Below are 23,921 nucleotides of genomic sequence, written 5' to 3'. Positions count from 1 at the left end.
ATAATTCAAAAGCATCAATTCTTCAGCGATCAGCCTTCTTTATGGTCCAGCTCTCACTTCCATACATCACTACTGGGAAAACCATAGCTTTAACTATACGGACCTTTCTTGGCAAGGTGATGTCTCTGCTTTTTAAGATGCCCACATGCCTATTCAGGTGCTATTGTTGGGCAACTTCAAAGCCTTTGTTCTCCTTTCTTATGGCTCCTCATTTTTAAACTGGACTTGGGCCAGGCAGCCCTTCAGATAGAGGTCTCCTTCAGTTAAAAGATTGTCATCTGTAAAGCAGGACGCAATGGCACCCTGTTGGAGCCATCCATGGCCAGTCTTCATGTGATATGAATGCAAATGTAACAAAAGAGTTTGATTGGACTTGGAAATAATTTTAAACCTTCTGGTTGCTTCTGAGATTTACTTGTACTTCTGTAATTAAACTTTTCCCTGCCCCCACTCTTTCTACCGCAAGTACCAACATTTGGCCTAAAGCATAAGCAATTATTATTTTTTTCTTGGTTAACCCAATGCAATAACTTCTCCTAACAGGCCTCCAAAGGCTATAAGTTTCACATGTCCCTTCGTAAGCTAATTTTACTTTGGTTACTTCATTGTATATGCACAAATACTGCCCTACATTGGTTTTACTAGCCCTTTCCTTATGGGCACTGCAAAAGCAATCACCCTTTCTTGCATTTTCCCCCAGGTTCCCCCTCTTTTATTTGTCCCCAGCTTCTCATAAAATAATAGCATTAAAAAAAAAAAGCTTGCCGCGCTGCTTTATCTAAATTGTTTTTCTTTCGTTACCCATATTTTTGAGGCAACAAGTGAATAATTGGTTTCCACGAACTGGAAAATCATGCAAAATTCATGGGCCCTATTCTCCACTCCAGCAACAAACTTTATTTCATCTGAAATAAAAATGGGTTACATATAAGAGTTCATTTCGGCTCTGATTGCTTCTAGGTTCAGAGTTTCTTTGCTGGGGTGAAGTCATAAGAAGTAATTGGCTTGCAGGAGTTCATATTTATAGTATGCAGTTTGAAGATAATTGAAAAGAAAATACACAGGTGGAGTGTAGCTTGGGAGAAGATGCCTCAGAAGATTTGTGATAGGAAATACGGCTCCAACAAGATTGATCTGAAGGTCACTTATGGTGACATTTCAAATTAGGCTTGTTAATGCATTTATAGGAACACAGGAAACTTAAGATGTCTTCTAAAGGTTGTATTGTTACTTATCTCATTGGCTTGGGGTCGCATAACTCCATACTCTGTAACAATTCTCTGATGAAAATAGGGACATTCTAAGGAAAAGCGGGACATTCTGGGATAATAATAATAATAATAATAATAATAATAATAATAATAATTTGTTATTTATACCCCGGCCTTCTGGCTGAGTTTCCCCAGCCACTCTGGGCGCTTCAAATCGAGTGTTAAAAACAATACAGCATTAAATATTTAAAACTTCCCTAAACAGGGCTGCCTTCAGTTGTCTTTGAAAGATAAGATAGCTGCTTATTTCCTTCACATCTGAAGGGAGGGCGTTCCACAGGCTGGGCGCCGCTACCAAGAAAGCCCTCTGTCTGGTTCCCTGTAACCTCACTTCTCGCAATGAGGGAACCGCCAGAAGGCCCTCAGCGCTGGACCTCAGTGTCTGGGCTGAACGATGGGGGTGGAGACGCTCCTTCAGGTATACAGGACCGAGGCCATTTAGGGCTTTGAAGGTCAGCACCAACACTTTGAATTGTGCTTGGAAACGTACTGTGAGGCAATGTAGGTCTTTCAATATAGGTGTTATGTGGTTCCGGCGGCCACTCCCAGTCACCAGTCTAGCTGCCGCATTCTGGATTAATTTCAGTTTCCAGGTCACCTTCAAAGGTAGCCCCACATAGAACACATTGCAGTAGTCCAAGCAAGAGATAACCAGAGCATGCACCACTCTGGCAAGACAGTCCGCAGGCAGGTAGGGTCTCAGCCTGTGTAGCAGGTGGAGCTGGTAGCTGCCCTGGATCAAATCAGAAACAGGGATGGCTACTGTAAATCTGTGACTGTCCCTGGAAAATAGGGACACTTGGAGATCTGGGTCGCTCCCATTCATAACTGATGGTACCTGCGATAGAAGCCTCTATATGCAAGCAGATGCTGAGCCACTGAGTTCCAGCCCTCCCTAAATTTAGTTTCTAAGAAGGAAAAGCACTCACAGTGGTACCTCGGGTTAAGTACTTAATTCGTTCTGGAGGTCCGTACTTAACCTGAAGCACCACTTTACCTAATGGAGCCTCCTGCTGCTGCTGCGCTGTCGGAGCACGATTTCTGTTCTCATCCTGAAGCAAAGTTCTTAACCTGAAGCACTATTTCTGGGTTAGCGGAGTCTGTAACCTGAAGCGTATGTAACCCGAGGTACCACTGTACTTGCTATCTGGAGGGTTAGTACATTTTTGCCACTTGCTACTTATAAACACCATGCTTTGGATTGTATGGACTACTGTGTGCGAGGCTGATAGATGGATGCCCTCCCTTGTGACAAGGGGTTTGACCTTGAGGAAGGTTGTTTTGCCCCTTCCAACAGACTTGTAACACACACAGCACACACACACACACACCCCTCAATCTTTTGCGGCTTCCCCAGTGGTTTTCAAATTATGTTCTGTGGAACCCTGGAGTTCCTCCGAAGCTTATTGAGAATCCTTAATGAGAAGATCAGAATTGCTGAGCAAGTTATTCCAAAAGGCCTATCACTACTCATCATCTCCTGCAATGGGCATCTGCAGGGAATATGGGGGGGGGGTATTATTTTATAATTCGATTCCAGGGCATGTACTCTGTTTATCTAGGGTGAAATCAAGGAAGTCAAAGAAACCTGGATGAACTGAGTGTTCACCTAAAAAACTTTTCTGAATTATTCGCAGTATTCAGGATTCCTGTTATCTCTTCTCATTAAGCATGCTGGCTGGGGCCGATGAAAGATGCAGTGCAAAACATCTGAAAAGCACCACATTGGCTACCCCTTCCCTAGAGGGATGCTACAGAGATGCTCAATGAGTCTCCTAGGGGTTGAGGAGTTTTTTTTTGCCTTGCTTGGACTTCAGAAAGGGAAGTTTGTCAAGTATCTCACAAGCCGCAATAGAAGGTTGATTGGCCATGTGAGTCTGGCTTGGTGAGTCATAATGTATAGTCTGAGAGTAAATAGTGTTAGCAAAGTCACTTAAATGATGCAGGTGGAGACCGGAGAGAAATTAAAACCTGATAGCAAATAATAATAATAATATCCCACCCATCTGGCTGGGTTTCTCCAGCCACTCTGGGGGGCTCCTAATCTAATATTAAAAACACAACACAGTGGTACCTCTGGTTGTGAACTGGATCCATTCTGGAGGTCCAGCCGTATCCTGAGGTTTTCGCTACTGGAGGTGCCGCTTCTGCACATGCGCAGAAGCGTTTTTTTGCTTCTGTGCATGCATGTGCAGCGGTAGACCGCTTCTGCGCATGCAGCGAAACACTTCCAGGAATGCCGGTAACGTAACCCAAAGTTCCACTGTACAGCATTAAACAATGAAAACTTCCCTAAACAGGGCTGCCTTCAGTTGTCTTTTAAAGATAAGATAGCTACTTATTTCCTTCACATCTGAAGGGAGGGCGTTCCACAGGGCGGGCGCCGCTACCAAGAAAGCCCTCTGCCTGGTTCCCTGTAACCTCACTTCTCACAGTGAGGGAACTACCAGAAGGTCCTCGGTGCTGGACCTCAGTGTCTGGGCTGAACGATGGGGGTGGAGACACGCCTTCAGGTATACAGAACCACGGCCGTTTAGGGCTTTAAAGGTCAGCACCAGTACTGAGGACACTGGTATAATTTGAGAAGAAAGGAACAGAGAGGACTTGTCTTTCTTATTTCAGACTTTGTACATCAGAGGGAGACATTCAACCAATACAAGGGGGAAAACTCCCTCTGAACTACAGAACTAATCAGGACACATGGTACCTCAGCAAATTTATGCCCCTCTTCTTGGTTGCTAAGCAACACCTCCAGCCTTATCCCTTTTGGCTAGTTGACTTCAGCGCTAATGGAATTAACCCTTTAGTTGTGCCTGAATGAAGACATGAGCAGGGAGCATGGGGACACGCATGCCAGTCCCACCCCGGCCTCCCCGTGCCAAATTTCCCTGTCCAAGCCACCAAAGGGGGCTTCTTTGTGAGGACTTCCAACAAACAGAGCATTGGAGGACAACTGTGAGTGAAAGATAATGAGCATAACAGAAAACATTCTGAACTAGCATGCCTCCTTTTGTGCTGGCTTCGGAACAGAAGTTAAAACCCAACCTGTAGTTGCTACATGGGAAACCAGCCTAGATAATCAGAGAATAAACTCTGCTAGTTTGAATTGCCACTAACTTTTAGGTGTGGTTTTTTTTTTGGGGGGGAATCCTATCATTTACTTTGCAGCAGACACCGAATGTTAGAAGAGGGTTTGCTAGAAGCTGACCTAGTTTCTAAGCTGTACTCTCCAGGGGTACATGACAAGGGTTAAATATTGTGCTAATAAAGATTAGGAGATTACCAGAAAAGGAAACATTTTGCCTTGACCCGATTCGCAAGGAAATGCTTTATCACAATAATTTGGTTTTTTTTTTTAAAAAGAAAACCCATACATCTTTAAATATACAATTTAATGGAATAAAAACAAGAAGAACCTAACTCAGGAGCATGAAGACTATAATAATGATTTTCATGAAAAATCCCAAGTGGGAACCTAACTAGTTCTTTGGGAGGATATGTGTCTGCTATCAGTATTCCACCCATCTCCCTGCTGGTTTTTATCTATTTTATTTATTTAATAAAATGCATACGCTGCCTGATTGTAAGAAAACCTTTAGGCACTTTACAAAAATAAGGTCTAGTAAAAGAAACACATAACTGTGGGATGGGATTTAATGGGCAGGAGAGGATATTAATTGTGATTTATCCCTCCAGGTGCCCATTTGTGGGGGCTGAGCGGAGCTTTAATACCCCACCCTTGGCAGCAAAATTAAAAGCATAGAAATTAGACTGTAAAACCTTGTTTTGAGCAAGTCCAGCTATGGAGTGAGCTGTGGCTCTCCCTATCTCACCCTGCTTAACAAAGAACCAGGCAACAACTTGGGAAGTAAGTTTAAAAAGATGAATTACTCACTTATAATATTGCAATGGCAGCAGCAAAAACTATGCAGGGAAAATACTTACAGTATAGGTAAAGGTAAAGGCACAGCTTTTGGCATGTACCTAAAGTTGGAGCAAGTGGCGGCATGTCTTGCATCCATTGCTGGTCAACAGAAGAGAGAGAGAGGAACAGGAAATACCATTTTCGTCTTCCTTTCCAGCAGCAGAGGGGAAATGACATCACACAAAGCCCTCCTCCCCAGTGGCGTAGCGTGGGGGGTGCGGGGGGGGCGGCCGCAACATCTGGGGGTTAGGGGGTGCAAATCCACGGGTTAGGGGGTGAAAATTACTTGTCTTGCCCCGGGTGCTGACAAACTACGCTACGCCACTGCTCCTCCCCAATTGTATTTCTATGGTTTGAGTACCTGAGTATCACCAATGTAGTTCTGTTGTATTAGCCCCTTCTCATGCTAACTAGCAAGAATATGCACGCTAGGTTTGGCTACTAATCTCCCACAATAACATGAAGCCATTGTATTGTGCATTCCCACCCCCATCTCCATGCCAGTTCAGTGCATGTTGCTTCTGGCGGAGAGCAAAACACTGAATGTGGTGTCACTCTAACTACGGCAACAGTGCCATTCCTTCATTCAAGTGACCATTTTAGAATAAGCATAGGCTAGTCCAGTCTTCTCCAGCCTGTAGCCCTCCAGATGTTGCTCCATTACCCCAGGCAACATGACCAATGGTCAGGTATGAGTCCAACAACATCTGGAAGACACCAGGTTGGGAAAGGCTGGGTTAGTCTTTCCCAGAAGGACTTAAAGTAGACTGGGAGGGCAGGGTAGATTCTAGAATGAAGAATAAGAGTGTTGGCTGCTAGGAAGATCCCAGATATTAAATTCTGCAGTTGTTCAGCTTGTGGGGCAGATACATACCTGAAGCAGCCTTGCATCCCTGCAATGTTTCTCTAGGCCACTTAAGTGTCTAGACCTTGGGCAGATTCTCCCCAGAAGCCTGCAAGCTATGCCTGCAAGAGATGCCCTACAACTCTTAATGCATGGAGTATAATCCAGCCCAAGATGAGCATGCTTAAGTCCCATTTATTTCAATGTGTGAGAGCTAATTATCACAATACATATATTGGATTGTATGTCTGTGGGGAGAGTTGCCTTCTTTTAGCTTTGGTATAGTGCTTAATTTTTAAGTTATGTCTAGGATCCTCATCATCATTGATCTCCAGCATTATAAGAGCTAAAGATTTACTCCATATCTTCATATAATTGGATGTCATAGAATCCTAGAACTGTAGAGTTGGAAGGGACCCCCGGGGTTATCTGCTCCAACCCCTGCAATGCAGGAATCTCAGCTAAAGCATCCATGACAGATGGCCATCCAACCTCTGCTTAAAAACCTCCAAGGAAGGAGAGTCCACAACTTCCCAAAGGAGACCGTTCCACTGTTGAACAGCTCTTATTGTCAGAAAGTTTTTCCTGACAATCTCCTTTCTTGTAACTTGAAGCCATTACTCAAACATGGGGGGGGGGGTGTCAGTGTCCCATATACTGGAGGGGACATTTCAGCTGAACATTAGGAGAAACCTCTTGGTGGTTAGAGCAGTTCAGCAATGGAACCGATTACTTAGAGGAGAGAGGGGGAACCAGTGGTCCTCCAGATGTTTTTGGATGACAACACTCATCTTTGATTTAGAGCAGGGTTTCCCAAACTTGTGTCTCCAGCCATTTTGGGACTAAAGTTTCCATCGTCCCTGACCACTGGCTAGCTAAGGGTCATGGGAGTTGTAGTCCAAAAACAGCTGGAGACACAAGTCTGGGAAACCCTGATTTAGAGGGTTGATGGGAGGCTTTCCCTTGCTGAAGGACTTCAAAGCAGGCTAGTCATCAGTTGAACATGATTCAGCTTTGGGTTTTCTGCACTGAACAGAAGGTTGGAGGAGATGCCCTCTAAGTCTATGGTTTTATGTTTCATGCTCCTCCATGTAAAATATTTCCTACACATTGTAAGCCATCACATATGAGGAAGCATTTAGATATACCATCTCCATGATATTCTGGAATTCTGTGTCTTGCTCTCTAAATCTACTGTGATATGCTTTTTACTTGTTCATTTGGTTCCATTGTTTGTAATTTTTGTTTGTAGTTTTTGTGGTGCTGATTAATAGGCAGGTGAGTTACCTGCTGCAAATCTCAGCTTTTGAAATCTCAGCTTTTGCCGGGATGCACAGTTTCAGCTCATGCTAAATTTGCAATCTGACTTCACTGGAGTGCAAAATTGGCTTGCTTGTCATAAACTGCTAATCCGAGCAAAACAATATAATACTACTTTTTCTGGCTCAAGTGGAGGATTATGGTGGCTCAGAGGATTTTCTTCTTCAAAATTTGCACTGCAGGTGAACAGCTGTTTCTAATGGGCAAACCTTGTTTAAAAATCAAAGAGCATGGGTTGGCTTGTACTTGAGCACCGCGTTTGCTTGATAACAAGTGGTCACACCTAGAGAGTTTAGTTGGTGAAGAGGAAGCAGCAGAGGATCTGTGAGTTGTTTTTGCAAACAGAGATTAGTAGCTCCTCTCCCCCCCACCCCTCGCCGCCCCTTATTGTATCAAGATGGATTTTGAACCATAAGGTGAGACACACAATCTTATTGAACAGAGCTGCCATAATGTTTAACAATAGATTAGACAGATTTGCAGCAAATTATGCCAACGGCATACTCCATTGCATTACACACGGTCAATTAAATGTGCTTCCATTTGGAAAGAGACGGCTGCAGCATTAATTACAATATTTATACATGCCTGCAAGGAAGTTTGCCTAGTTATCATACCTTTGTGCCAAATAGAGCTGATAAGATTTCCACAAGTGACTGTACTGATGAAAAGAGCATCTTGTGTGAGCCCTTGGGAGAAATCAAAAAAGTTAAAACTCTGCTGTTTCTGGCTGTCAAACACACACACACACACACACACACACACACACACACACACACACCTTTTCAAAACAAAGAATATTCAAAACATTGTGTTGGATAGGTAATGACTAAATGCTTCTGGAAGGGGAGATCTCAGAAGTAAATTCTGCTTAATACTGCAAGTTTTTGGTCTACCTAAAGTAAAGGCCAGGAACAAAATGTCAGCTGAATGCATAACAGAGAATACCTCAGAGGAAAATTAAACTCTCTCTTTTTTTTCACAATAAGGTGCTTCAGATTCCATTTCGAAAGGAAAGCATTTGCATTTCAATGTATTTTGTATCAGTTTCTGTGGGGAACAGTATCAAAGGTTACCCTGTTCATTAAAAAAACCACCATCCTGTTCATCAAAACAACCCCCCAACCATGCATAATCACCACTCTAGTAAATAAACAATAATAATATATCAGGCAGAGGTCCTAGAAACAAACCTTTATCTTTTAACGGTTTTATTTTTCACTGTTATTCTTCTTCTGACTCTTCATGCAGTCCATTCTCAAGTGGCAGAATAGCTGGCAGTAGGCCTAAATAGCAGCAGGGTTCAAAAGACCACATGCAAGAGTTCTTCCTGTTTATTATACATTATTGTGGCTGCACACAATCATATTTTTGGGTTCCTCTTCAAATGTAAATGATTTGTGCGGGAAACAAATTATGTTTCCTTCCTAACATATCCCCACCCCCATTGTGCCATCATGTAGAGCGCTCGATGGCATAACCAAGTTTTCTTACCATTTAATTACTCTGTGTTTTTGTGGCATCTGAATATAGACTGCATTTTTAATCAAGACTTATATTGGCTTATATCTTGATCAGGTTCCTAAATTAAATGGGCTTAGATTTTCAAAATGTTTCATGCCAGGCAGAAAAAACCTTGGCAAGAGGTTTTCTCCTAAGACAAGAGGGCCCCATTGATTTATGGTAGAAAAAACAATTCTCAAAGTCATAAAAAGGGAGAATTACATATGCTGCCCCAAGGCTGAAAAAACACTATTAAGAATGGGTAAATAAGTAAAATGATACCAATGGGCCTCACGTTAAACCTTGAGCTGAATTCTCTAAGGCCAGAAGCAAATGGGAAAAACATTTAGCTGACAGAAAAAAGAGAACATTTTTAGGAAATCTTCTAAAGCTGTTTCTTTCTCAAACTGAGAGAGTTAAAAAGGGCAATAAAATGTTGGGGAAAGGCAACTGGCTTGGCTGGAGAAGAAGCTTCTTTCTACTTTATTTTTAGGCTGGAAAGGGGGGTGAAAGGAGGAGTGTAAACTAAAGAGGCTTCTTTTAAAAGCTGTTTTTTACTGAGTTCCTTCCTTTTTACTTTGAGAAGCTTTATTCTTTTAAGAGGCTACCTATGATAATGTATGAAATATATTAGCTTAAATATATTGGCTTAAATGTAATTATGCAAAGGATTTAAGGAATGCTAGATTCTTATTTCATATGGTTGTAAGAGTTGTATTTATCCTGAAATTAAGTCAGCCACCAGCCTAGCCCCCCTGCCAGACAGAAGACGCCATCCAAGCACTCTTGATATATAGTTGTCAGGCATTTGTTTAGAAACCTTAAATGAAGGAAATCTTTCAATGTTGATGTGAACTCAAGATCCTTGACATCTGTTGAACATAAAAATGTAAGATTAAACATTTGTTTTAGAAGGCAATAGGGCAAGAGGTGAGCTGGTAATTAAGATTCCATGTAAGATATATTATTACTTATATGTCATATATATAGCTCTTTGTCTCCCTTATAAGGGCAAGGAAATGGGTGTATCTTTTGTGGGTGTATCTTTTGTGATTGGTTCTACCAAACAGCCAATAGGAATTCCAACCAGGCTGATTGGACAGAGGCAGCCACAGGAGGAGCAAAGGGGGCTGGATTAAGGGAATATAAGTGCTGGCCAGAATGGCAGGAGGCCAGGCCAGAGCTTGGTAACCATATACCACTGTGCCTCTCATTTATTTGTCTGACAAATAAATTAATATTTTAATTTCTCTATTGCTGCGTTGAATATTTCATTCCAGCTAAGCGTTAACCACAAGCAGAGGTGCTACATTTTATGGTGCCCTGTGACTCGGATAAGTGGTCTGCTGGAACGCAGCCCCTTCGCCCTACTGGGCAGGGTACAAGAGAGAGGACAACTGCTTACCCAAAGCGCGCACTGGTAAATTTTTCCAGGGGGAACGCAGAAGACTCGTCTGTCTGATACCCTGCTCACTGGCGGCGACGGAACCGGGGGAAACAGGGAACCAACCAAGGGTAAGTGCACAAAGGGATTTTTGGCCCTCCAATTAATTAGGAGGAAGAGAAGTCTTGATCAAACTTCTGCGTCTCAGTAAGGGGAAACTGAGTACGCTAGGTGGTTGGGTACATCAGATGGTGGTCTGGTGGAGGAAAAGGGAAAATTGGGAGGTAGAGTGTGGTGAAGTATCCAGCGCATTGTATGTGTGAGAAAGTACAGAGCAATCTGTAGCTGACCTGAGTGTGGAGTGGGCAGTACTTCGGTTCCTAGTAAGGCGACTTCACTAGGCAAGGAAACCCACAAAGCGTGTCTGTGAGTGACTGAGTGGATACTTCACAGGGCCATACAATGGGAGTTGGGGGTTCAAAGGGGGAAAATACACCTCTTGAGTGTATGTTAAATAATTTTAAGAAAGCCTTCTCAGGGGCATATGGAGTCAAAATGACGCCAGAGCGCTTGAGAACGTTATGTGAACTAGAATGGCCAAAACAAAATACTGAATGGCCATCCCAGGGAACCTTTGATATAAATTTAGTAAGCAAACTTTGGTCTGATATCGCCAAAGAAACTGGAGGGTGCCCAGAACAATTTCCATATATAGATTCCTGGCTGAGCACATTAAATAAAAATCCTCCATGGATAAGGGAATGCAAAGTCCAACGATGCAAATTATTGGCTGTAAAAGCTGAAGCTAGGAAAGGAATCTTGCCAAATAAACTTAAACCCATTTTTGAGGGACCAGAGGAAGAGGTGCTTCCACCTCCCCCCTATGCTCCACATCGAAGGGAGCCTAATCCAAACACTCCACCAGTTGTAACCCCGAGGCAAGAAAGTGGAATGAATAATGGGGGTGGAGTCACAGAGCTTGATTCCTTGATAGATTATGATAAATATCTTCAGGAGGCATTGGAGTCCTATAATAAAGCCCAAGCAGAAGTGGTTATTCCACCTGTGACTCCTAATAGACCTCCATCTAAAGTCTCCTTTAGTGGAACAACTGATTGCCCACCCCAAACCCCTGTACATCCAAGTCCTAGAGAAATATTACAGAAGTTACAGGGAGACCTTGATCGGTCAGCAAGCAATACAGCCAGGCGTATAAAGCTGCTAAAAGAACGCCTTGGAACAGATACCATCCCTTATGATTTGAGGCCCCTAGAGCAAAGTGAAGAGAAAGGTCACGTAGTAGCCCCTCTTAGAAGAGTATTTGATGCACTTGAGGAGCCTGCGCTGGTTAACGGGCAACCCGGACCACGGCCACCTCGAACTTCGACCCTGCAGTACATTCCATTCACAACTACGGATCTGATGAATTGGAAAACACACACCCCATCTTTTGCAGAAAAACCTCAGGCTATGATGGACTTGGTGACTTCAATAGTAAATACTCATAGCCCTACTTGGACAGATTGTCGCCAGCTCCTAAATACTCTTTTCACCACTGAGGAAAGGAGAGACATAATTGAAAAGGCACAGATATATTTGCGTGAGCAGGCCAGAGTGGGAAATATTTTTAATATTGACCGTCATCTCCAAGACAACTTTCCCTTGGAAGATCCTAATTGGGATCCAAACAATGCAATTCACCTGACCAGACTTACCACCTACCGCCAGACGCTTGTGCAAGGTATCCGCAGGGCATGTCAGAAGCCCACTAATATGTCTAAAGTTTCAGAAGTAGAACAGAAACCAAATGAGAGTCCGGGAGACTTTTTAGAGAGGCTGCAGGAAGCCTATCGTATATGGACTCCTTTTGACCCTGAAGCCCCTGAAAACAGCAGAATGATTACGGCTACATTTGTGGCCCAGTGTGCTTCTGACATTCGTAAGAAAATTCAGAAATCAGAAGGATGGGAAGGGATGCTGATGAGCCAAATTATGGCCATTGCACGCCGAGTTTATCGGAATAGGGATGAGGCTGAGAAACAAGAGAAGAAGAAGTGGCAGAAGGAAAAGATGGTGATGCTAGCCACAGCAGTGAAGCAAGACCACCGCCCCTTAAATGGAGGGAGAGGGCGAGGAAGGAATCCACCATTGGGAAGGAATCAATGTGCAAATTGCAAGAAGGAGGGTCACTGGAAGCGGGAGTGTCCTGAACCCTTGAGGTTGGAAGAAGTACGCCCAGGCCCAGGCCCAGGCCCAGGCCCAGGCTCCGGCCCAAGAAACCAGGGACGGGGACGGGGAATGATCCGAGATGGAAGATATCAGAGACCAGGACAGGGACGGAGTAGAGACAATTTTATTGGACTGGCAGAAGAGGATTTTACCCAAGACTAGGAACGACCGGACTCCATAAAGTTAGGCTTCCAGGAGCCCACGGTCACGATTCAATTAGGGAGCCATTTAATAGACTTTATGATTGATACTGGGGCTGAATACTCAGTACTCCCAGAACTATTGCAGAAAAAGGCATCCAAAAGTGTAGTCATTAAAAGTGCCACTGGACAGTCAGCTAAGAGGTCTTTCCTCCAACCTTTGGAATGCCAGATTGGGGGACATCGTTTAACCCATCAGTTTTTGTATATACCTGAGTGTCCAATACCTCTCTTAGGCAGAGATATGCTGTCCAAATTGCAGGCCCAAATCACCTTCACTCCTCGAGGTCCAGAAATGAAACTGCCATCAAAAGCAGCAGGAATAATTACCCTCTCAGTACCTAAGGAACAATCATGGCGCCTAATGTCAGCCTTGCAAGTCCAACCCACATTGGATACAGAATTAAACAAGCTCCTCCGAACTCTACAGGTGCCACCAGGAGTATGGGCCGAAAATAGCCCACCAGGAATGGCTAAGAATATAGCTCCAATTGTAGTAACCCTAAAACCTATGGCTACCCCTGTATCTGTAAAGCAATATCCCTTACCCCGGCGAGCAGCAGAGGGCATCCAGAAACATTTGGACCGCCTATTAAAATATGGTCTGCTTAAGCCTTGCCAATCAGAATGGAACACACCCCTTTTGCCTGTTCGAAAACCTGGGACAGATGAATACAGGCCAGTGCAGGACTTAAGGCTCGTAAACCAGGCTATCGAGACCTTGCACCCAAATGTACCAAACCCATATACCTTGCTGAGTTTGATCCCACCAGAAGCAACATTTTTTACTGTATTGGACTTGAAAGATGCATTCTTCTGTTGCCGGCTGGCACCACAGAGCCAACCTATATTTGCCTTCCAGTGGGAAGACCCTTTAACAGGAACAAAAGGCCAGCTAACCTGGACAAGATTGCCCCAAGGATTCAAAAATTCCCCAACTTTATTTGGCACTGCCTTGGCGAGGGATCTAACAAGTTACCCCTCAATACCGGGAGAAAAGGTGGTTCTGCAATATGTAGATGACCTTATATTAGCGGCAAAGGATTTTGATACCTGTAAAGAAGGGACAGAGGAACTGCTCCACTTGCTCTGGGAAGCTGGCTACCGAGTTTCCCAGAAAAAGGCACAGTTATGTTTAGAAAAGGTCAAATATTTGGGCTTTGACATCTCACACCAACAACGAGCATTGAGACCAGAGAGGAAAGAAGCTATTTGCCTTATCAAGGAACCTACCACAAGAAAACAACTTAGAGGATTCCTGGGAACAGCAGGGTTTTGTAGACTATGGATACCTGATTTCAGCAGTCTGGCCAAGCCCTTACATGAAAGCACTCGAGGTGCAGAAAAGGACCCATTCGTATGGGGACCTGAGCAGAAACAAGCCTTTTTAGTTATCAAACAACGACTTATGGAGGCACCAGCCCTTGGACTGCCTAATTCGGAAAAACCCTTTCAGCTGTATGTACATGAACAGAATGGGATTGCAGCGGCAGTCCTGACCCAGAGACTAGGAAGTTGGAACCGTCCAGTAGCTTATTTGTCTAAACAATTGGACTCAGTAGCAAAAGGATGGCCTCCATGCCTAAGGGCAGTAGCGGCCACTGCAAGCCTTGTCAAAGAAGCTGATAAATTTACCTTTGGCCAGACGATGTATGTGAATGTACCTCATGCTGTTCTGACACTCATGGAATATAAGGGTAGTTATTGGCTAACGAACCCAAGGATGGCTAGATACCAAGGCCTATTGTGTGAAAATCCCAGGATTCATCTACGAGTAGTGAATATGCTCAATCCAGCGACTTTGCTGCCCCTACCAGAGGTAGATGATGAAGAATCACATGATTGTCTCCAAATAATGGATGAAGTTTATTCCAGTAGACCTGATCTGAAAGATGAGCCATTGAAAAATCCAGATGTTGTATATTATACGGATGGTAGCAGTTACCTGCATGAAGGTGCCAGACGAGCAGGATATGCTGTGGTCACCAATGAGGAAGTTGTGGAAGCTGAAGCTTTGCCTGCTGGCACCTCAGCACAAAAAGCTGAACTTATAGGCTTAACTAGAGCTCTGCAGTTGGCAGCTGGATGTAAGGCAAACATCTATACTGATTCTAAATATGCCTTCTTAACCCTGCATGCACATGGAGCTCTATGGAAAGAAAGAGGTCTAATCGGAGCCCACGGGAAGGCCTTGAAATATGGACCTGAAGTAGAAATCCTGTTAGAAGCAGTATGGGCTCCAGAACAGATTGCTGTAATGCACTGCAAAGGTCATGGACGAGGAAGGGATCCAATAACCAGAGGAAATCATGCTGCTGACAAAGCAGCCCGAGAGGCAGCCCAAAAGCCTGTGGGAGGATTTATAGCAGCCCTCATACCAGAGGTAGTTCCAGAAGAAGTTAAACCTCACTATACCCCAGAAGAGAGGAAGTGGGCTGAACAGGAAGGAGCGGTTGTGAAGGACGGTTGGATGATCCTGCCGGACAATAGGATTTATGTACCTCATCATCTAGCAGGCACAATTGTAAGAAATAATCATGAATCTACTCACCTTGGCGGTACTGCAACCAGAGAGAGTCTCAGTCGGAAGTTGTATATTATTAACCTATCACAATTAGCAACTTGCATTTCACAGAAATGTGTTCTTTGTGCTAAAAACAATCCCAGGCAGGGACCGGTACAACCTCCTGGAATTCAGCATGTGGGATACGTCCCCATGGAAAGCCTAATTGTGGACTTCACAGAGCTGGTCCCTTCTAAGGGATTCAAGTATCTCCTTGTGTTTGTAGATACTCTTACCGGATGGGTTGAAGCTTTTCCCACCCGAACTGAAAAAGCACGAGAGGTAACTAAGAGACTCCTCACTGAATTGATCCCAAGGTTTGGATTACCTAGATGCATTGGAAGTGATAATGGGCCAGCGTTCATTGATCAAGTAGTACAAGATGTATGTCGAGTCCTACAAGTAAAATGGAGACTGCATGCAGCATATAGGCCTCAGAGTTCAGGGAAAACTGAAAGAATGAATCGGACTCTGAAAACCCAATTGGCAAAATTAACCCAGGAAACGGGATTGGGATGGGTAGATGTGTTACCCATAACACTGTTTCGTGTTCGGTGTGCACCCACAAAAAGACTTAAGTTGTCACCTTTTGAGCTCCTGTATGGGAGACCGCCCTCCTTTGTTCAGGATATTCCAGCTGACCTTAAACAAATAGGAGACCATGTGACACAGGGACAAGTGCAATCTCTCTCCCGTGTTTTTGTTTCTCTTAACAGGTGGGCCCTCGAACGCACGCCGTGCAGCATTGCTGAGCCGATTCATCAGTTCCAGGCTGGCGATAGCGTATGGGTGAAAGAGTGGAAACGCGATCCACTTGCACCTAAATGGCGTGGACCTTACACCGTCTTGCTCTCTACTCCAACAGCGGTGAAGGTAGCTGAGGTGACCCCCTGGATTCATCACTCTCGTTTGAAGAAGTCCGAAGGCAGTTGGACATGCAAAGGTGACCCCTCTAATCCTTTAAAACTAACTCTCTCCAAAAACCCCTGTATCTAGCCCTACCGGGAACGGGCTAGGTCACGGGCAACATTTGACGACCGGCCTGCTGCAGCCACAACCTGGAAGCTGGCTGACCTGCGCACGCCTGAAGCTTGAGGAGCGTCTAAACCAGCGATTGTGAACGGGAAGATTCTCTTATACAATCGATTGACTGCCCCCTTGTGGAACAATTATAAGTGATATTACTCATTGGGGATCCTCGGGATATATGTTTTGGTCTTGGTGGTTCCCCATTTCTGTCATTGGGGGAATTATATTGGGGCTAATAATTATTTGCTATCACAATAAGGTAATCTTTTGTGGAAGGAATGCATATGCTAGACATCAACATGATTTCATTATTAATCCTGATCCCTTGGGAAGGGGAAGGGTCCATGAATCTGACCAAATTTGCTAAATATGGATTCCGCCATGACCACAATATGTGGGTAGGCTTAGCTGAGATGGTAGCCAATGTTGCAAATAGGACTAATTGCCTTGTTTGCTCTCTTGGGCCAGATGATTCAGAGGGAGGTATGCCCTTATTACCAATACCATTAAGTGCCATTGGTATGGTAAGCGAAATGCCACACCAAACAGAAGTACAGAATTTCCCCGGATGGAACTCAACTAAACCAATACGAGTTATACCTGTGCAAGGGGAAATCTGTGTGCATAAATCATCAGATGCAGCTGATCCTACCATGATAGGCTCTTCTCATTGTCACTATACTTGGGATTATATTAAGAATAGTCAAACCTGGGCAAACGGTACTACGTATCGAACTCGGAATACCTTGCCCTGTGCACCTCCTTTTATTCATGCATGGAAAGTGGTGTGGAACATAACTGTGACAGAAAAAGGCAATCTAACATACTGCACTGTGAACTCTCTACCCCTTTTGATATTTCGCCTTATGCACTCCACGTACCAAAAACCTCAGACCCGATGGTTGTGGTGGATATGTGGAGAATGGGCATACAAGAAACTCCCTTCCAAATGGAGTGGGACTTGTTTCTTGGGTTGGGTATTACCACCAATGTGGATTATGCCCACTAGTTCGGCCAAGCGTACACGAAGAAACGCTGATATTTCTCATATAGCAGGAGGAAGTACCCAAAGTTGGAGCGGTACTGATGATTGGCCGCCAGAGCGCATTATAGCCTATTATGATCCTGCCTCCTGGAATCCTGGTGAGCTCATACAAGGGGCACGGGATCCTATTTATAATCTAAATAGAATAATTCGATTGCAAGCAGTAGTGGAACTTGTAACCAATGCAACGGCCCAGAGTTTGAGACTTATTGCACAACAGTTGGATGAAAGTAGAGCCGCCATTTTGCAGCTGAAAATGGGAATGGATTATGTACTTGCCAGGCAGGGAGGCTTATGTGGAGTCTTGAACTTGACAGGGAATGCCTGTTGCTTTAACATTTCAGATAATGGTGAGGCAATCCGTGTGTTGGCTACAAAGATGGAGAATATAGCACATGTCCCAGTACAAACATGGGAAGGATGGGATATGGGATGGCTCACCAATTGGTTACCTAATGTCACAGGACTTAAAGGGATACTATTGTCTTGCTTGTTTTTCTTGACAGTAGTGGTAATGGTTTTATGTATGATGCCATGTATCATTTCATGTTTTAGAAGTACAATTAGCAAGATGGTTTCAAATGAAACTCTACCTCATATCATGGCCCTATACAGAGCTTTACCTCAGGAATATGATGAAGGTCAAGCTATCAAGGACACTTGGGATGAAGGTCCTTGAGCTTGAAAGGGGGGAATGTGGCATCTGAATATAGACTGCATTTTTAATCAAGACTTATATTGGCTTATATCTTGATCAGGTTCCTAAATTAAATGGGCTTAGATTTTCAAAATGTTTCATGCCAGGCAGAAAAAACCTTGGCAAGAGGTTTTCTCCTAAGACAAGAGGGCCCCATTGATTTATGGTAGAAAAAACAATTCTCAAAGTCATAAAAAGGGAGAATTACATATGCTGCCCCAAGGCTGAAAAAACACTATTAAGAATGGGTAAATAAGTAAAATGATACCAATGGGCCTCACGTTAAACCTTGAGCTGAATTCTCTAAGGCCAGAAGCAAATGGGAAAAACATTTAGCTGACAGAAAAAAGAGAACATTTTTAGGAAATCTTCTAAAGCTGTTTCTTTCTCAAACTGAGAGAGTTAAAAAGGGCAATAAAATGTTGGGGAAAGGCAACTGGCTTGGCTGGAGAAGAAGCTTCTTTCTACTTTATTTTTAGGCTGGAAAGGGGGGTGAAAGGAGGAGTGTAAACTAAAGAGGCTTCTTTTAAAAGCTGTTTTTTACTGAGTTCCTTCCTTTTTACTTTGAGAAGCTTTATTCTTTTAAGAGGCTACCTATGATAATGTATGAAATATATTAGCTTAAATATATTGGCTTAAATGTAATTATGCAAAGGATTTAAGGAATGCTAGATTCTTATTTCATATGGTTGTAAGAGTTGTATTTATCCTGAAATTAAGTCAGCCACCAGCCTAGCCCCCCTGCCAGACAGAAGACGCCATCCAAGCACTCTTGATATATAGTTGTCAGGCATTTGTTTAGAAACCTTAAATGAAGGAAATCTTTCAATGTTGATGTGAACTCAAGATCCTTGACATCTGTTGAACATAAAAATGTAAGATTAAACATTTGTTTTAGAAGGCAATAGGGCAAGAGGTGAGCTGGTAATTAAGATTCCATGTAAGATATATTATTACTTATATGTCATATATATAGCTCTTTGTCTCCCTTATAAGGGCAAGGAAATGGGTGTATCTTTTGTGGGTGTATCTTTTGTGATTGGTTCTACCAAACAGCCAATAGGAATTCCAACCAGGCTGATTGGACAGAGGCAGCCACAGGAGGAGCAAAGGGGGCTGGATTAAGGGAATATAAGTGCTGGCCAGAATGGCAGGAGGCCAGGCCAGAGCTTGGTAACCATATACCACTGTGCCTCTCATTTATTTGTCTGACAAATAAATTAATATTTTAATTTCTCTATTGCTGCGTTGAATATTTCATTCCAGCTAAGCGTTAACCACAAGCAGAGGTGCTACATTTTCAAAGATGTGAACAGTGCCATTGGATTTCTCTGCATGTTTGAAGGCTTAAAGGCTTTACAGTGGTACCTCGGGTTAAGTACTTAATTCGTTCTGGGGGTCCATTCTTAACCTGAAGCTGTTCTTAACCTGAAGCACCACTTTAGCTAATGGGGCCTCCTGCTGCTGCCGTGCCACTGGAGCACGATTTCTGTTCTCATCCTGAAGCAAAGTACTTAACCCGAGGTACTATTTCTGGGTTAGCGGAGTCTGTAACCTGAAGCGTATGTAACCTGAGGTACCACTGTATTGTCAAGAATTTGTTAAGTAGCAGTGAATGCTCTGCTCTCAGAGTGTTATAAACTTCTATGCACAATTACACAACCTGTGTGTACGTCCACATGATACATTGCTCTTCCCCCCTTTTCGAGATAAAAGAATTGTGAAGCTCGGTTGTGTACGTGTATTTCCTGCCACATGTTAGGTTGTACGTGTAACAAAGGGACTCTACTAAGTGTATGCCATTCTGCAGGCATGCCATTCTTTTAACTCTCCTCAACGTTGCCTATGCTTATTTCCCCTCCCCATTCCACTTACTCAAGCCAAGGCATAACCAGTGTGGGACTTGGGATGTTGATGGACTCCAGCTCCCATCAGCCCCAGCCAGGATGGCTAATGATCAGTGGTGATGGGAGTTGTAGTCTAACAGCATCTGGAGAGAGCATCATATTGCCCCCCCTGCTCTAGCCACTGTCATTCCCTGTCCCATTGCGAAGCCATTACCTGCTTCCAGACACAACTGTATCAACACTCAGCTCACAACGAGAGTGTTTACAGCTCCTTTTCCTGGTTAAAATGCCCACGAACACCTTAACAAATCAGCGCATTGGAAAAATGGAGATGGATTTATACATCAAACTGCATGTTTGTACGTGCAGAGGGCTGGTGGCATCCTTTTGTCTCACAAGACAATGGAGTGCGCCTCTGGGGGTGAAGTCAAACCGATGGAGAATCACAGCGCCGGCTGCAGGCCTGGGCAGTGCGTATGGACTTAAATGTATGCATGGCTGCAACTAAAGACTACAAGGTAAAGGTAAAGGGACCCCTGACCATTAGGACTCTGGGGTTGCGGCGCTCATCTCGCTTTATTGGCCGAGGGAGCTGGCATACAGCTTCCAGGTCATGTGGCCAGCATGACTAAGCTGCTTCTGGCGAACCAGAGCAGCGCACGGAAATGCTGTTTACCTTCCCGCCGGAGTGGTACCTATTTATCTACTTGCACTTTGACGTGCTTTCAAACTGCTAGGTGGGCAGGAGTAGGGACTGAGGAACAGGAGCTCACCTCGTCATGGGGATTCGAACTGCTGACCTTCTGATCGGCAAGCCTTAGACTCTGTGGTTTAACCCATAGCGCCACCCATGTCCCGTCAAAGACTACAAACCTGTACCCATTTGCCTGCAAGTAAGTTCCTTTGAACTCAGAGACACTTAATTCTGAGTAGGCACATACGGAATTCTGCTGTAAAACCATTTATCATCAGAAGCAATGCTGGATACAAAAAGATAGCCACAGTGTTCAAGAAATTTCACAGACTCATCAAATTCCTATGTTCTTTGGTACTGCAAGAGAGAGCATTACTTTGGGTCGAGATTTATTTTGTCAGGAAGAAAGAATGCTCAAATGAGTTACATCATTGGCGTTTATTCAATTAAGATTTTTATTTTACTCCCTGAAAATTGGAGCAACATTTAGCCATAGCTGTGAGTATTAAGGTCAGTCACACTGCACCATTTCACACTGGGCTAAGCATACAAGCACTGCCAGAGGGAAGATTGGCACGTTCAATCTCTATGAACAAGCTTTACATCCAGATTTGAAATTCAGTCCGCATGAACTATGCAAACTACAGTGTGCTGAAAACATTTCCCACCCGGGGCTTGATTAAAATGGGCATAGAGTTGTGCTAGGACACAGCTGAGTACCTGGGTTATTTCCAGAAATATCGATGTGGCTTGCATTACATGGATCTTTCCCATGGATATTGTCCCTGTTGTCAGGGTTAACATATTACAAGAATGAGGTTGTAGACAGAAGTGTAGAATAATGGACTGTACCACTTCTGACTACACATTGGAATGTTCTCTCACATTACATTGAGAGGTTTATCAATTGTATGTAACCTCCGTCCACTCTGTGAAGTAGCTCTTCAGGCTGAAAGTTTTAGCATGACCTTGATCGACTGATTTATTACATTTTAGGAGGTCTTTATGTAAGGGAGCATATAACTCCCTGTACTCTGCAATATGAAGCGCTACAGTCTGGAATTCTACCGTGATATAACTTTATGTAATATGCCGAATAGCTTCTCAATCGTCAGCAACCCAACCAAAATAGCTGTCTAGTGTCTACATTGCCGAATCACAATGAAAATTCAGTGAGATAGTTTTCTAACTGTGATTGTCTAACTGGCCATATGAATATGTTGCTATGTAATGGGAATAAGAGATTTCATGTTGACCAACAAATTTGCACTGAATGCCCTAGCCACATTCCTAAATTTCAGGATTTTGCTCATGCAAAATTCTTTCTAAAGCTGCAGATGTTCTTTGTGTGTCAATTTTTTATTAAACTTTAAAATCTTTAGATATAAATTCCTGATCCCAATTTTGTTATACATTTCTCTTTAAACTTTGCCCTCCTGCTTTCCCCTCCGTGCTGTTCTTAATCCCATCCCATTTACATATTGCATTTAAAAAAACTTTTCGCCTAGGACATTCTCTTCGATTTCATATATTACCAAATTTTCTACCGCTGCTCATATTTCAAATCCTGCTCGCGATTTCATCTGCTCACGATATTTTCTGATGTTGTTCTTTTTCATATTGCAGAGTACGGACTCGAATTCAAATGTGAGAAAAAGAACTAATACCACCGTACAGGCGGAAACGGAGAGCGTCAGGAGAATTGATACAGGAAACAGTTCCATGCCACCTTCAACGGTAACTCAGGGGCCTTCGGACGTTATGCCCCGATCTCCCTCAGCATCAAGTCCGAACCCCTTCAGCCGAATTAGCATATCTGAAACATTGGCTTCTGCAAGAGCTACTCCTTCAGCTCCTCCCTCTACCCCAGTTTTAACAGGATATATACCCCAGCAAGCCACGGCTGGATCTCCAACCATTCATCGTTTACTTGGATCTAGACTGGAGCAGATTCAGACTACAGCAAATACTATGGGGGCGCCTTCAAAGTCGTCAGTCGTCGCTCCTCCTCCTCCCCCACCCTCAAGCTCTGGCACCAGTAAGATAGACAAATATGCACGCATTTTGTTCCCCGTCACCTTTGGAGCATTTAATATGGTCTACTGGGTGGTGTATCTATCCAAGGACACGATGGAGAAATCGAAAAGTCTAATGTAGTCTTGCTGCTATGTAGTAGGTTTTTTTCTGAAATTTATTCTACACACATTTGAATGCAGAGTTTCTTCTTTTAAAGCTATTTTTTAAAAAAGAAACCTTTAATGCTTATTTTATAAAAAAAAAGAGAGAGAAAAAGCTCTGTGCTCGTTTTCCCATGGTAAAGGGCAGGTATGATTAGGTAAATTAACGCAGCAAAATGGAGGGGCAGGGAGTATGGACACTGTCTTCCAGGCCTTTTTGAAATGGTGTTCTGTTTGAACAAAAATGCATGGGGCCATTGGGAAGAACAGAGATGGGAAGCAAATATAGTGATATACAGATACATGTATACAATAAATGTGGTCTGGCTTTCCCGAAAGTGTGCACCAGTAAGTAGAAGCTAATGTTTTCATGGCCTAGCTACAGGACAGTATTCTCTCCTGTGAGTTGAGATGGCTGTGAATTGGAGGTTATTCATACCTTCGCTGGTAAAGACACACCCTGAAAAAAAAACATGCATTCATGTAGTGGAAAGCAAAGCAAAAAAATTTGTTGTACGTGGGTAAGCTTTAGGAGAAAAGAGCTATGCAAATAAGGGGGTAGATAATTTCCACCAAACAAAATGCACAGGCAATTATGTTTTTGAACTAAGCTTGGGTGGGTCTTAAGGTAAAACACTTGCACAAAATCTTTTTGGCTGGCAAATTAGGGTCACAACCAAGCCCAATTTAAGTCAGTTTCACTAATATGAATGGGACACAATAGTGCTAGGCTTGAATTGGATTGTATAACCTGTCTAAGTAAACTGGAACTCGTCTCATTTAAATCAACTTGCTAGTTGCATTGCCCTGCATTTCATGTGCATCCTCCATAAATCATCTAAGCATCATTCTTCCATTTAAGCTATGTTAGGTTCAAGTTCACTTAATGTTTACCCTTCAACAGTTGTTTTATAGAAAGGAGTACCAAATGGATGGATTTGCCCCTCTACTTTCCATGATATTTTTTTTTCCTTCCCTCGCTTGCCAGGATGTTTCTCCTCTTCACTTGCTTTGACGTTTTTAGCTTACATTTCTTATACATCTTAGTATGAATATGTGAAGATTGAACCAGGCCCTGGTTGTTGTTCCTGTTTCAGTGGCCTTAGTCACAGTAACTTCAGGCCTCTCCACTGTGGCACTGGGGCTGCTTCCCGTGGATTTTAACCTAGGTACTTCTGTGACATTTGTATGTA

The 23,921-nt window shown here is 43.4% G+C and overlaps 1 protein-coding gene across 1 annotated transcript in view; it reads left to right on the top strand.

Moving 5' to 3' along the window:
* The window catches only part of GABRA4 (gamma-aminobutyric acid type A receptor subunit alpha4), a 75,588-nt gene extending 52,282 nt beyond the window's left edge, over positions 1 to 23,306 (top strand). The window contains exon 9 of the mRNA XM_081924533.1: positions 22,178 to 23,306. Within this exon, the coding sequence (XP_081780659.1) occupies positions 22,178 to 22,708 (531 nt within the window). The 3' untranslated portion in view covers positions 22,709 to 23,306. The remainder of the gene's footprint in view (positions 1 to 22,177) is intronic.
* The last annotated feature ends 615 nt before the right edge of the window (positions 23,307 to 23,921 follow it).

Source organism: Podarcis melisellensis, assembly GCF_964234715.1.
Source record: "Podarcis melisellensis genome assembly, chromosome: 9".
In the NCBI taxonomy this organism is placed as follows: Eukaryota; Metazoa; Chordata; class Lepidosauria; order Squamata; family Lacertidae; genus Podarcis; species Podarcis melisellensis.
This window is presented reverse-complemented; position numbering and strand designations above follow the sequence as displayed.